The sequence below is a fragment of the Podarcis gaigeae genome, assembly GCF_964106915.1.
Source record: "Podarcis gaigeae genome assembly, chromosome: 5".
NCBI lineage: Eukaryota > Metazoa > Chordata > Lepidosauria > Squamata > Lacertidae > Podarcis > Podarcis gaigeae.
In genome coordinates, this window is record NC_139681.1 from 16,476,230 (window position 1) to 16,489,893 (window position 13,664).

A 13,664-nucleotide genomic window follows, 5' to 3' on the forward strand; every position below is an offset into this window, starting at 1 on the left:
CCCTCCAGATGTTTTGGGACTACAACTCCCAGCATCCCTAGCTAATAGGACCAGAGGTCAGGAATGATGGGAGTTGTAGTACCAAAATATCTGGAGGGCCGAGTTTGCCTATGCCTGAGCTAAGCTAATGGCATGCTCTGTGTGTTTTGTTAAGCAGACATTTAATGAAATGTCCAAAGGGCCACAAATTGCTGATCTGATCTCTTGATTTAGTATTGTTTTTTTGTGTTTTAAAAATGCAAGTTGCCTTAGAAAATAGCATCCCTTGAACACTGGGGATATACTATTTGAATGAATAGTTGTACAGCATCTTTGCAACTGCGGAAACGTAACATTTAAAATTGCTGTTTGGCGTAATCTTCTCCTGCTTGAAATTGCAAAACCGTAAGGGAAATACTGTATCGCTTCATGACTTCCTTGACTTCCTTCACATAGGGATGACCAAGATGGCCAAAATGATTGATGAGCGGCAGCAAGAGTTGACTCACCAGGAACACAGAGTCATGTTGGTGAACTCCATGAACACCGTGAAGGAGCTACTGCCGGTTCTTATTTCTGGTATTATTATTTTTTGCTTTTCCACAATATTAAAAAGTGCTCTGAAACGCATTGGGTTGTGTTTGTGCCCGCTTCATAAAACTACGTGGGAATAAAACTGCTCAGGTAAACACACGTTGAAAGGCTTTGGAAACGGAAGCTTTCAGCATGCCTTGTAAACCGACTATGGGTAAGTTAAGCGAGTGGTTTTATTTGTGGCTGTCTTGGAAGAGAAGGTTGTGCCTCCCAAATTCTGGCTTGCATATCCTGTGCATCTCCTATTTAAGCTCTCGGAGCTGATCTCACTGTGACATGTGAACTGATGGGCTATTTATATGCAATTATATCTGTGATACTTCTCTGTAACTGAGCACTTTATTTACGACCTGATTCTCATTGAGGTAGACAGACTGGTTTCCTCGTTTAATGAGAACTAAGGAGAAAAGGATATATGCAATAGTACGTGCTGCTCTGCCATAGGGTAGGAAACCGTAGGTGCTGCTGCTATTTTGGATTTAAATTACATGGGCTATAGCCCTCCTCTATCCCCGAAACCTTCCTTACAAGCATTACAGTTGCTGTTGGTGGGAAGAGGCCTGTTTAGCTTGAAAAATAAATAACAATCGAGCACTTTCTGTTTCTCGTTGAATTGAAAAGGCCTGAAATTAAACTGGATGTCATAGTAACTTTAATCAGCTTCAAATCTTTGCTTGCCAGAATGCCACCGATTTAATTTGAACAGTAATTATCTATTCTGCGCACCCCACCCTCCTTTTCCGCTACCAGGCTTACAAAGTGACAAATTTATCAAAATGCAATTACGTTTAGCTGACGCGCCTGGAAGGAAACCGAATAGAAGCAATATAAGAAAGACACGGCAACAAAAACTGACTTTAAGTCAATGCTACTCAGCCCTTGAAACCTTGGACAGTAGCTAAAGTTTCCGTTGACTGTCTCAGAGAGGCAAAAGAGGGTTTGGCAGGTTATCTTCCGCAGTGAATTCCCCCTAGTTTTTAGCGCAGCTCTTGAGATATAAAGCCAGGACCAGCCTAACTTTGCAAGCAACCAAACTGGTACATGGGATCTGACACGTGTACCCCATGACTTCTTCCAGGACCACAGAGGATACTGGGGTGCAATTCAAGATGTTGGTGATCTAAAGGTTGCACCCCGGTATCCCATAATACTGCATAGGATCAAGGAGGGCATGCCTCTTGTGTAGGGCCAGTACTTTGGTCCTGCACTCAGTTGGTCCTGCACTGAGTTTGACCCGGTATTCTGTGCATGAACTGGGCAGTTTGAGTGAGGCTGCAGCAGAAGCATCTCGGTACTGCATTGCATGCATTGATGGCTATGATGGACGTCACAAACAATTCAAGTTTGTCAAACTTAAACATGCATCCTTGTTAAGTGCGCCAAACATAATGGGAGATGATCATCTACTGCAGAGGTGCACAAGCCAGGCTTGTTTTTCATAATAATTTTTATTAGTTTTCAATCCTACAATAGACTCATTATAACAATACCACTTCTTATTGTTATTGTTAGTACAATTATTAATACCAATAGTTCAAATACCAAATTATATAATGGCTTGGTTATTCGCTTTATTTCTGCATTCCAAAATCTTACTAATTCCCATTACATTCCGGTCATCATCATAATCCCTTCTACAACACCTGCAATATTAATAACTTCTATTCATGTTGACACATTAAATGATTTATAAAACTGCAAGTGAGGAACTCAGACTATATCCTTGTTCTTCCTGTGTGTGGCTCAAACCAGGCTTGTTTGATCTATATATATATATATTGGTCAGATTGACAAGGCCTCTACCAACCAGAACCATGGGCAAATGCCACATCATTAGAACTAAAGGACAGGGTTCCCCCGTGCACGCTGTGAGCTTAAGAATTTGTTATCAGAACTGAACTCATCTCACAGTACTTTCGCTCAAAAGTCTATTCTGCTTAGCTTCCTTCATTTTAGCAGCCAGATTTTAGCCGGAAAGAAGTTGCTTTGTTGTTGCTTTTGTCAAACAGTTTGGCATCAGGAAGCTTTGATGATCCACTGCAAATCACCCAGAGATCGACCTGTGTATCTCTTATCTGGCGTCTGCCCATCCCGGATCTGCTGTGATCATAACTTAATTATTCTTCCTGGTTTTAGCCAAAGAGGCGTTTTGTACAGCATATTGCATAATAACCTCCTGATAGGCTTTTCTGTGTAATCTTCGCAGCTATGAAGATTTTTGTAACAACGAAAAATTCCAAAAGCCAAGGGATAGAGGAGGCCTTGAAAAACCGCAACTTTACAGTGGAGAAGATGAGTGGTGAAATAAATGAAATCATCCGTGTTCTGCAACTCACGTCCTGGGATGAAGATGCTTGGGCGAGCAAGGTGGGGTTTTTGTCCAGTTTCGGAACAGCTTTAGAATTCTCCAGTCCCAGTTACCGTAACTGGTTTCAAGAAAACATAATCCTTACTTGTAACAAGTCACAAGGTGATGCTGGCTGATTTGGTGTAAAATACCTTCTCTAAGATGGTGTTTAATAAATACTTTGTTAGTAACAAGTAAGTTAGCTATATTAAGAATATTACAGCATCGCTATGCCTCCTTCATACAAGCGAAATGTATTTGTATTTTTATTATTATTATTATTTTAAAAAAATTGGCATCCCATTAGGAGAACAAAGTAGATACCTCAAATTGTGTGATACTCCAAGCCATGGTTTGGAGGATAGAAATTGAACTATGGGCTTGAGTGTGCCCTCTCCCTGCCCCTTTGGGTGCAGATTCCCTCTTCATTTCCTGTGGATTATGTAATCATAATTTGCTTTGATGTCCACATCGACGTATGCTTAGCACTCGCCCTGCAAACCAGAACTGGAACCTCCACTTCAGACTCTGATATACCGTATTTTTTGTTCTATAAGACACACCAGACCATAAGACGCACCTAGTTTTTGGAGGAGGAAAACAAGAAAAAAAATATTCTGAATCTCAGAAGCCAGAACAGCAAGAAGGATCGCTGCGCAGTGAAAGCAGCAATCCCTCTTGCTGTTCTGGCTTGTGGGATAGCTGCGCAGCCTGCATTCGCTCCATAAGACGCACACACATTTCCCCTTACTTTTTAGGAGGGAAAAAGTGAGTCTTATAGAGCAAAAAATACGGTATATTTTTAAAATTATTGTTTGGAAAGTTCTAGCCATAGTTTGCCAGTGTGGATGCCATGGCAAAGTCTAGTTAGAACTGAACTGGAATGAAAGAGGGGGTCCTGTAAGCCTGTGGCTTGTTCATAACCTGAATTGAGGCACTCTAGTTTTTGTAGCAGCCCATTGATTTTCAGTAGCGCTTACTCCCAAGTGACTTGACTCAATTAAGATCAAGTTCCTTTGAAATCAATGGAACTTACTTTGTATGTGGTATGAACTTGGATATGCTTGATGCAAGTAAATGATATGAAAAGACAGTTCCTTTTTTTCATTTAGGAAGATCAGTTCTTGAATTGCACACAAAAAGCACCAGAATTACTTGTGTACTGAAGGACCCCAAAAGATAACTGGTTCAGTGACCTTGGAATGTAGGTGGAGGTGCAAATAGGAAATTATAGTTCCTGGACTTAATGGTAGAGGGGGGCACCTTAGATAGCCATGCGAATGTTCACATTTCTCTTCTTCCCATCCTCACTGTCATTCTTTTCTTTATACCTGCTTCTACATCACTCGTGTATTAGAGCAAAAGACGAAAACAAAAAATCAGCTTGTGAGCCCTGATAAAAAAGAGAGAGGGAGGAATACCCTGAGAATGTGCTGCTTCACCTTTTAAACTCACTTAAATCACCACGACTGCAGGAATAAACAGAGTTTGCTTTTGCTGCAGCATGTTAACGGGAGAACGAGCACCATTTTGTGGTTGAAAGGGAAAATATATTCATAGCTGTCAACATTTCCCCTTTTTAAAGGGAAATTCCCTTATTCCGAATAGGATTCCTCGCAAGAAAAGGGAAAAGTTGACAGCTATGAATATATTTATAATAAGTAATAAAATGAGCGTCTTTAAACATGCACTTGCCAACTCATCTGCCCACCTGGTATGAAATGCAATAGAAGTCCGAGGAGAAGATGCTGCGATGGTCAGCATCGTCTGACCCACATGTGGACAACAGGGCCTGCTTGCTTCTGCCACTCTCTGAGTGGTTATTTGGGAGGGGGTTGGCCTGTAGGGGCCGTGGGCTTTGGCCGCAAGGTCCTACACCAGCTGCACCACTGAATGAGCGCAGACTAATCTTCTGCATCTCCTTAGCCAGTGGTTCCCAAACTTGGGTCCCTGGCTATTTGTGTACTACAACTCCCATCATGCCTGACCACTGGTGCTGCCAGCTAAGGATGATGGGAGTTGTAGTCCAACAACATCTGGGGACCCAAGCTTGCCCCTGACCATTGGTAAAGATAATTGATTAAGAGAGTCAGCGCAAGTGGGGAGAAGGGGATAGTACTGTTTTCAGAAGCGTATATACCGCCTTGTAAAATGCAGACTAAGAATTCCCATTCTTGCGGTTTTCTCAATATCATTTTAAAAAGCACCTAAGGAGCCAGAACAGATGAAGATGCAGAATTCTACATTCCACTGATCGGATGCATTTAACTAATTTTGCTGGAGGATGAGAACCCTGAAACATTTGTAAATGGGACACGGTGACAATGAAATTGAAAGTGGAGGGTGGACTCCACCCCCCCCCCAACTGCAGATCCTTTAGCTAGAAGGCCAAGTTAGTTAGGAAACCTAAAAGACGGAATGATGTTTAGTCCTCCTCTTACGGAAGTGTAAACTGGGGGTCTGAAGGAATGTCAATGGCAACGTCCTCTGCTTGATAGGAAACCGCCTTACATTGAGTTAGACCATTGGTCCCTCCAGCTCATTAGGTCTGTTCTGGCTGACAGAAAGTCTCTCTGGTTTCCTCTCCAGTCTTTCGTGGAGATGTCAGGGATTGAACCTGTGACCATGTGCAGGACCACTGGTCTATGGCCCCTTCCCCCTGTTCAAGCATTTTGAAATCAAAGTGGGGAGCCTGAGGATTCTCCTGTCTTCTACCCCACTGGTGGTTGAGGAATAGCTTATCTTATTTGACTTTTCAAAGATAACAGTGCAGAGCAGGTTGCTTGCATGTCTGTGCCTGTTGCCTTTCCATGATTCCTAAACCCAAGTTAAGTCTGAAACCCACTTGAATTTTAATCAAAAAAGACTTGTGGTCCTTCTTTTTCTTCCTTTGGAAATTACATTGACTGACACTCCTGACTTTTTTGTTGTTGATAGCTGTGGAGGCAAACCCCTAAGGAACCATTTAGCAACGTGTTGGGGATCAAATCCCTTGTTTCCAAAAAGAACTACAACTTTCACAGCCCCTTAGTTTAACTTTATATCCATCACTCTTTTATTGTGAAGTAATACTTCGTCTACCTTTCATGACTCCTTTTGTTTTTCTGTTTCTTTCCTCCGTTTCTATTATTCTTTTCTCGCCTTTTAGAAGGTAAGACCGTCTTCCGCAACCCACAACCTCTACCTTTCCTACTAAAACAGAAGAGCATGGTCATGAGTTGTTGTCGTGCCGTGTGCAGACTGTGTGCTGTGCATTTTCCTGTGTGCTGGTTGTGACACTGTACTCACTCCTAAAGTATTAAGATTCACTTAAAGCATTGCCAGCTAGGCTGTGAGGTATGGAGTTGTTTATGAGGTGTTGACAACCACCCCATACTATCTCAAGGCGTGCTAATGTGGATTTAATGATGACAGGCTTCCTGGTGGATGCGAAATCTGCCTCTGGGATTCTTGCTTCTGAAACATATAACCATCATGATATCTCAGAGTAGGTGTTTGCATTGACTCTGCTTTCCCCAAGCAAAGTAAAAATAAATAAATCAGGAAATGCTTTAGTGACAATTTCAGTTTTGTGAAAGGGAGGTGGCTGTTTGTGAACACTATAGTGGGACTGCCATGTAACTGGAAACAGCTGGGTTTTATTTTTCTCCGAAAAGTACCACTACTACTATATCACAGGGAGATTAGAATTTATTATTCAACTTCTGATTGTTGTGAACCAAGGAAAGCAGCTGTGTGTGTGCTGGATATCATATGTATTCTTACAGGGTTTTTTTCAGAAGGCTGGCTGCAGGAACAAAAACTGTTCAGTGCAGAATCCGATACAGCCACACCCCAAGCCGTAGGAGCTTGACCGGGTTTCCCACGGCATTTGAAAAATCCTGTCTTGCATTAAAAATGGCTGGTATTTTTCTGCTGAATGGCTTTCTACCAACCCACCCCCATTGTCCATATTTGGGTATTACAAATAGTCCTGTTAGGGGAAACCTACCTATTTAGGCATTTGGAGTGGATGTGGTTTCTAAAAGAGGGGAACAGTTCATCCAGCGATATCAGAATGGGTTCAAAGAGAGGATATTGTGTAAGAAGCACCTGTGAAATGGGGGCATCTTCTGAAATGAAAAGGCTTTCAGATGGAAAGATGCTCAAGAATAATCCTGACTGTAGCTCCCCTTTCCTGTTTAGTAAGCTCCCCCCGCCCCCCCAAATACCTGCTGGCATTTAGAATTCATTCTGATATATATTTATCGCTGAACTGCCAAGGTACTAACTCAACCGATGGATCTTTCAGAATGAGAGCTTTCGTACTCTGCACTGGGAGCTGCTGTGGAGAACAAAGGAATCTATTCCCAGGCTTTATACCTTTTTAGAAGGAAAATGTTGACTAGCCTGAAAAATCCACCCACACCTTCCAACTATTAAGCTGCAAACCAGGAGCTCAGTATGGAGTTTTCCCTTGTCTTGTCTGCCATTGAATGGCTTGTATTCATGGACCAACATCCCCCATAGGGCAGCAATGGGGCTTCTTCTGCACATATTGGATTGCAGCCAATATTTCTCTGTGCAGGGTTATAATATTTAATTATATCCTGTTGCTAAGCTTTGCTGCTATAGATTACCTGTCAGTGATGTAATTTTTTGATCTGTCAGAGAGCAGACTAAGAAGGTGGTTGTTTATCCTCTCATTGCCTTCCTTTTTCCCTCATCCACACCTAAGACTGTAAACTCAGTGGGACTTGCCTCTGCACAGTCAAGTATATGATTGCACTGTAAGACAACTAACAGATTTTCTTTTGCATGGTTACGCGAACATTTTAAGTCTGACCATTTGAAAGGAATTCTACTTGAAGTTTTCTACTTGCAGTCAAAGCCAAAAGCACATATGGTCGTACCTTGATTCTCAAACATAATCCGTTCCGGAAGTCTAGTCAAATTCCAAAAACGTTGAAAAACCAAGGCACGGCTTTCGATTGGCTGCTGGAACTTACTGTACTCAATCAGAAGCTGCGGAAGCCACGTCTGACATTTGGCTTCCAAAAAACATTTGCAAACCGGAACACTTACTTCAGGGTTTGCGGTATTCGGGAGCCAAAATGTATGAGTACCAAGGCGTACGAGAACCAAGGTACGATTGTATTGCTAAGATTGTACCATTGCAGAATGCAGGTGGGTGTACATTGAAATATTCTCCCATGTCACATAAACCCATACTCTCCAAAAAAATTCCAGTGAAAATAAGGACACCCTATTCAATAATAGGAGACGCGGGTGGCGCTGTGGGTTAAACCACAGAGCCTAGGACTTGCCGATCAGAAGGTCGGCGGTTTGAATCCCCACGACGGGGTGAGCTCCCGTTGCTCAGTCCCTGCTCCTGCCAACCTAGCAGCTCGAAAGCACAACAGTGCAAGTAGATAAATAGGTACCGCTCCGGCAAGAAGGTAAACGGCGTTTCCATGCGCTGCTCTGGTTCGCCAGAAGTGGCTTAGTCATGCTGGCCACATGACCCGGAAGCTGTACGTCGGCTCCCTTGGCCAGTAAAGCGAGATGAGTGCCGCAACCCCAGAGTCGTCCGCAACTGGGCCTAACGGTCAGGGGTCCCTTTACCTTTATATAATAATAATAATAATAATAAATAATAATAAATACTAAATAATACTAAATAATTAGTTTGTGTTCCTTTTGTCTTGGGGGGGGGGTTAATTTGAATTTTGAAGGCAGGGGAACGATACTGTGCTTTTTCTCTCTGTGTGATTCTATTCTGATTAGTTCCCAGAGAGAAAATCCCCAAGCTGCAAATGGAATACCTTCTTCAGATTAATCCTTGTTGCCCTTTTGATTTTAACCTGTAACCATCTAGATGCTGTGTAGTGTCCTACGAACGGACTACGTGGGTTTACCCCTTCCCTCCCATTTTAGTCTGCAGTATGTGAATTAGATTCCTAGAAGGTGTCCCGCTCTAATTGGCTGTTTGCTCTCCAAAGATTCTGGTACCAAGAGACGTTGGAGACCCTTTACGTGGTGACTAACTTAGCACTTGTGTCAGAAAGTTGGGCTTGGTGTGTTCCTTTGAGCGTTGCCTTTTTTGGTAATGAAATGCAGATATGGCTCAGGCTCTCCAGACTATATCACTTCATAGATATTAGAGCCTGGCTGGCAAGTCATCTGTATAAAGGGGCCATATTATTTTGCATCAAGTGAGAGCTTGAAAGGCCAGTAATGTTGCCTATACCTGAAAACTTGCTTCTCCACCATGGCACAGGGAAAGGGTCCTTGTAACTCCTTCCTCCTCAGAATCAACCAACACAAACTTAGGCAAACCTTTCAGATTAGGCCGCTTCCCCTCTGATATCAGCTAAGAATTCCTGAAGCATCTCTAATACCTTCCAACGAGAAGCTACACACCGCCAAGCACCTATGGAGCATAAGTTCCAGATACAGCTTCTGTTGCTGCGGAGGTGTTGATGGAGAATCACCTTCACCTGCATCTTGGCTCTTGTAGTAGAAAGCACCTGAGGTGCATTGTAAGAGGGGTCCGTGTCCTTGGGTTTAGATGAAGACCAGCCTGGGAAACAGAGTGAACCCCTGGTCAGCCAGTTCCTTAGAGGAAAAGTTGCATTTTCTAAACAATTAGAAACCAATCAATCTTTTACTTTCATCCTTTGATCGTACTACCTACTTCCGAAGGCTCTTTTCCTGTGAAAAAAGTATGTTAAAGCTGCATTTCTTGCTATTGTTGCTTGCAGTATATATCATATTGCTGATCTTGCCCAGGCATGAGTCTCTCTGTGAATTGTTTGCTTGTTACTTCGGGTTGCCTTGGGCAAGATAAAGCAACTAACTAACCAGTGGCATTTGGGGGGGGGGGCACAGACCAGGAAGTGACCTCTCCAGACAACAGACTGACTCTTCTTTTCTTATTTCTGTGCCTGCGATCTCCTAGGTGATATCATTAGGTAGTTGAATGTGCATGCGTACTCTGTCCATTTCTCTCCCACCCACCTTCACCTCTGTGTGGCCCGGGGTGTTGGCAAACCATGCTACGACACTGTAACTAACAGAGAGATAATACAGTGGTACCTCGGGTTACATACACTTCAGATTACATACGCTTCAGGTTATACACTCCGCTAACCCAGAAATAGTGCTTCAGGTTAAGAACTTTGCTTCAGGATAAGAACAGAAATTGGGCTCCGGCGGCGCGGCAGCAGCAGGAGGCCCCATTAGATAAAGTGGTGCTTCAGGTTAAGAACAGTTTCAGGTTAAGTACGGACCTCTGGAACGAATTAAGTACTTAACCCGAGGTACCACTGTATAGTAAGAAGCAGAAGATTTGGGGTTTTTTGGAAAGCTTATAATGTGACGCTGCAGTTCATAAGTAATCAGTTAGTTATGATTCTGCAAAATGAGCCTCTGAAGATTTTTGTAAATTTATTCATGTATTTTAGGGGATTTTAAATGTAATCAGTATGAACAGCATGAATTAGAAGGATGAATGGAAGCTGGAAATAAAGGTGGGCTTGATGAGATTGCAAAAAAATGGAAAATAGGGGGGGGGGGAAATAGGACTTTAAGCAAAATATCAGGCTTCAAAAAATATCTCCTTGGACGATATGTCATATTCCAGGTCAGAGGTGCCCATTTACCTAGAGGTACCCTGATAACTCTGAAAGATGATGACTTGTGGTCACATCTGTAATTGTGATGTCGGTCTACTTGTCATATTTCAAGAGACAGAGGGAGTGGAATATGAGAACTCTGGGGACAGAAGTATTTGGGGGCAAAAACTTCCACAGCACCCGTGGGAGCAGTAAGAATCTTCCACCACTTCCCCATCTCCACCCACCCATCTGTGCTACTTGGCTGGCCATCTGGTTAGACTGAGCAGCCATATAACTATTATCTCTGCAGAGCATATGTGAATGTGAATGTGAATGTGTACGACTGAGATGAATTAATAAATCCTTTTTTAAAAAAACACACCTGGTACCATGGCCTTGACACCTGTGCTTTCCTCCTCCGAACCTGGGTTGCATCCATGACACCTGTGTTAGATTACAGCAAACTGGAGCTATTCCACTCTTCTAGCGCGTCTTGAAAAATGGAGAATGCATGCAGAGAATTGTGTGGTGGTTTCATTATTCTTTTTTTAAGATTAAATATTTAACATTTAGGGTAGTTCTGAAAAGCCCATGCCTCATTCTGGAGTTGCTGTTCGCTTGGGAAATAAAACCCTAAAACAACGCATGCTGAGACTTTCTGCATTTTGAGTGATAGGAATGTGTCTGATACTTAACATTAAGCCGTTGGTTCTTCCGCGAGTTGTGCTTCACTTTGTGTTTCTGCCGTTGCACCCATACCTGCATTTTGTGGGACATGATTAAGATAATCTGCCTTTCCTCTCCTCTTTCTAAAAGGATACAGAAGCTATGAAGAGAGCATTGGCCTTAATAGATTCCAAGATGAACCAAGCCAAGGGCTGGCTTAGAGACCCCAACGCTCCAGCAGGTAACATTAAGTCCTCGCTGCTTTTGATCAAAATTGGACTCACGCTTAGAATGGGAAGGCCAAAAATTCTGTACTAAGGACAATTCTGTACCCAGAATATGTAGCCTGTATAAATCAAGCCCTTCCCCCCCATCCAGTATACACCAAGCTTATTTTTATTTTTCCATAACATACTTTGCTCTTGTAAATAGTTGGGAAGGGCAAAGAGCTATCCAGGACACGGACGAGCCATCCCTGGAAATACTCCTTAGCTCTGTCCTCTCCCCAGCCTTTGAGTAACTAGCATGACCTACACACTCTCGAGCCTGAATTTGAAGTCGTGTATGTCACCCTTTAAAACATCTAGCACTCTTAGCACTGTGTTATGTACTGAAGTTCTCACCCTGGGTCAGCAGGGGGTATACTGTAGATAGTTTTCACTCAGGTCCACATATGCAAATAAGGGATTGAAAGTGACGTTCAGTGATTGGATAGTTACAGAAAGTGTTACAGTTGCATTGTAGTGGAGCTCTATATAAGCAGGCTGGCTGAACCCTTCAGTTCAGTTCTGTTCTAGCCTGTGAATAAACAAGAGCTGTTTGAAGAATCGCCGTGTCCTCTGATATGTTCACCCACAACTTAACAGTTATTATCATTAAAATGAAAGCTGAGATTCTTGGGATTCTGAACAACAAGCTGTAAGCTAGTCTGTGATGTGATAACTCAGTTACAGCATTACTGTGGTACTCCAAATGGAAGCTCTTAAGACACTGTTCTTTCAAATATTAATGCAAAACAAATTGATTCTCTGCTAAGTGGTTTGGAAAGCTTTGCTTATCTTACCATCCAAATTATTTAGTTCGGAACCCTTCCCAAATTAGTATTCTGGTACAGCTGCTCTTCTTGGAAAGATGTCGCATATTTATTACCGTACTAGCAGAGCTCTGCTGTTCCGAAATGTGTCCTACATTTAAATAAGCATACAAGAGTGGAACACTGTAACTGATAAAATTTAATGCTGCCTCTGCATCTTGACTTGGTTATGTTGGCTCTTGAGAGCATTGATCAGATTTTGCATCTGTATTTTATTCACTGGAACCCGTAAGAAAAGCCTATAAAAATGCAGTGTATATGTCATGCCGTCATGAGTTAACTTCATGAAACGTTGCTGGATTTGGATTGTGAAGAATCTTGTTTATTTTCCTTTCCACATATAAAGTAAAGATGTTGCTTTGGACAGGAGATCAAACTAAACTGGAAGTTTGCTTATACCATGTATACTTTATGGCCCGGGTACATTTCACATGCTCTGAACCAGTGTTTCCCCAGCTTGGGCCTCCAGCTGTTTTTGGACTACAACTCCCATCACCCCTAGATAGCCAAGTCAGGGATGATGGGAGTTGTAGTCCAAAAACAGCTGGAGACCCTGCTCTAAAGCAAAGGTAGCTTACCTGTGGCCTTCAGGGTGCTGTTGGCTCAATACATTTTGCTACCCAAAGCAAAGGATGGCATGGTGCCCCAGTCCCATGGCATGTACCAAAGCTCATCAGACTGGTAGACTTGTACTTCAAGACAGGCAATGGAACAGCATACCATATTTTTCGCTCTATAAGACGCACCAGACCACAAGACGCACCTAGTTTTTGGAGGAGGAAAACAAGAAAAAAAAATATTCTGAATCTCAGAAGCCAGAACAGCAAGAGTTGAAAGTGAAAGTTGCACAGTGAAAGCAGTGATCCCTCTTGCTGTTCTGGCTTCTGGGATAGCTGCACAGCCTGCATTAGCTCCATAAGACGCACACACATTTCCCCTTACTTTTTAGGAGGGAAAAAGTGAGTCTTATAGAGTAATAAATACGGTATTTCACAACACTGGGAGGCAGCACGAAAACCTAGGCTGTGCAGGACAGGCTACATGGCATACACAGCTGTGTTCTCCAATGCCACACTGCTGCTATCTCCCCACCAGTTGCCCAGTTCTACCCAATGGTAGTGCCACACTTGTGGCTGACAGTCAGTGGTGCTGGGACCTGTAGTTCAACAACATCTGGAGGACCTCCAGGAGATGGCTATCACAGTTGTAAAGATTGCTGTACATGCCGAAGAACAGAAACATATGGAAATTTTTGAGAAGTGTGTGTATCATTCTTTCTCTAAAATTATGCAGGAGAAAAACAACGCCCACTTTAGTCTTAGCATTGAAATTAATTGGGTTCTAGTGGCATGCATTATACCTAATCCGATGAAATGATATGCCTGGT

General features: G+C 42.7%; 1 protein-coding gene across 2 annotated transcripts in view; it reads left to right on the forward strand.

Annotated features, from left to right (window-relative positions):
• The window catches only part of VCL (vinculin), an 81,999-nt gene that overhangs the window by 37,787 nt on the left and 30,548 nt on the right, over positions 1-13,664 (forward strand). For both annotated transcript variants that reach the window (XM_083738276.1, XM_083738277.1), the window contains exons 5-7: positions 436-558; positions 2,780-2,940; positions 11,335-11,425. In XM_083738276.1, the coding sequence (XP_083594402.1) occupies positions 436-558; positions 2,780-2,940; positions 11,335-11,425 (375 nt within the window). The remainder of the gene's footprint in view (positions 1-435; positions 559-2,779; positions 2,941-11,334; positions 11,426-13,664) is intronic.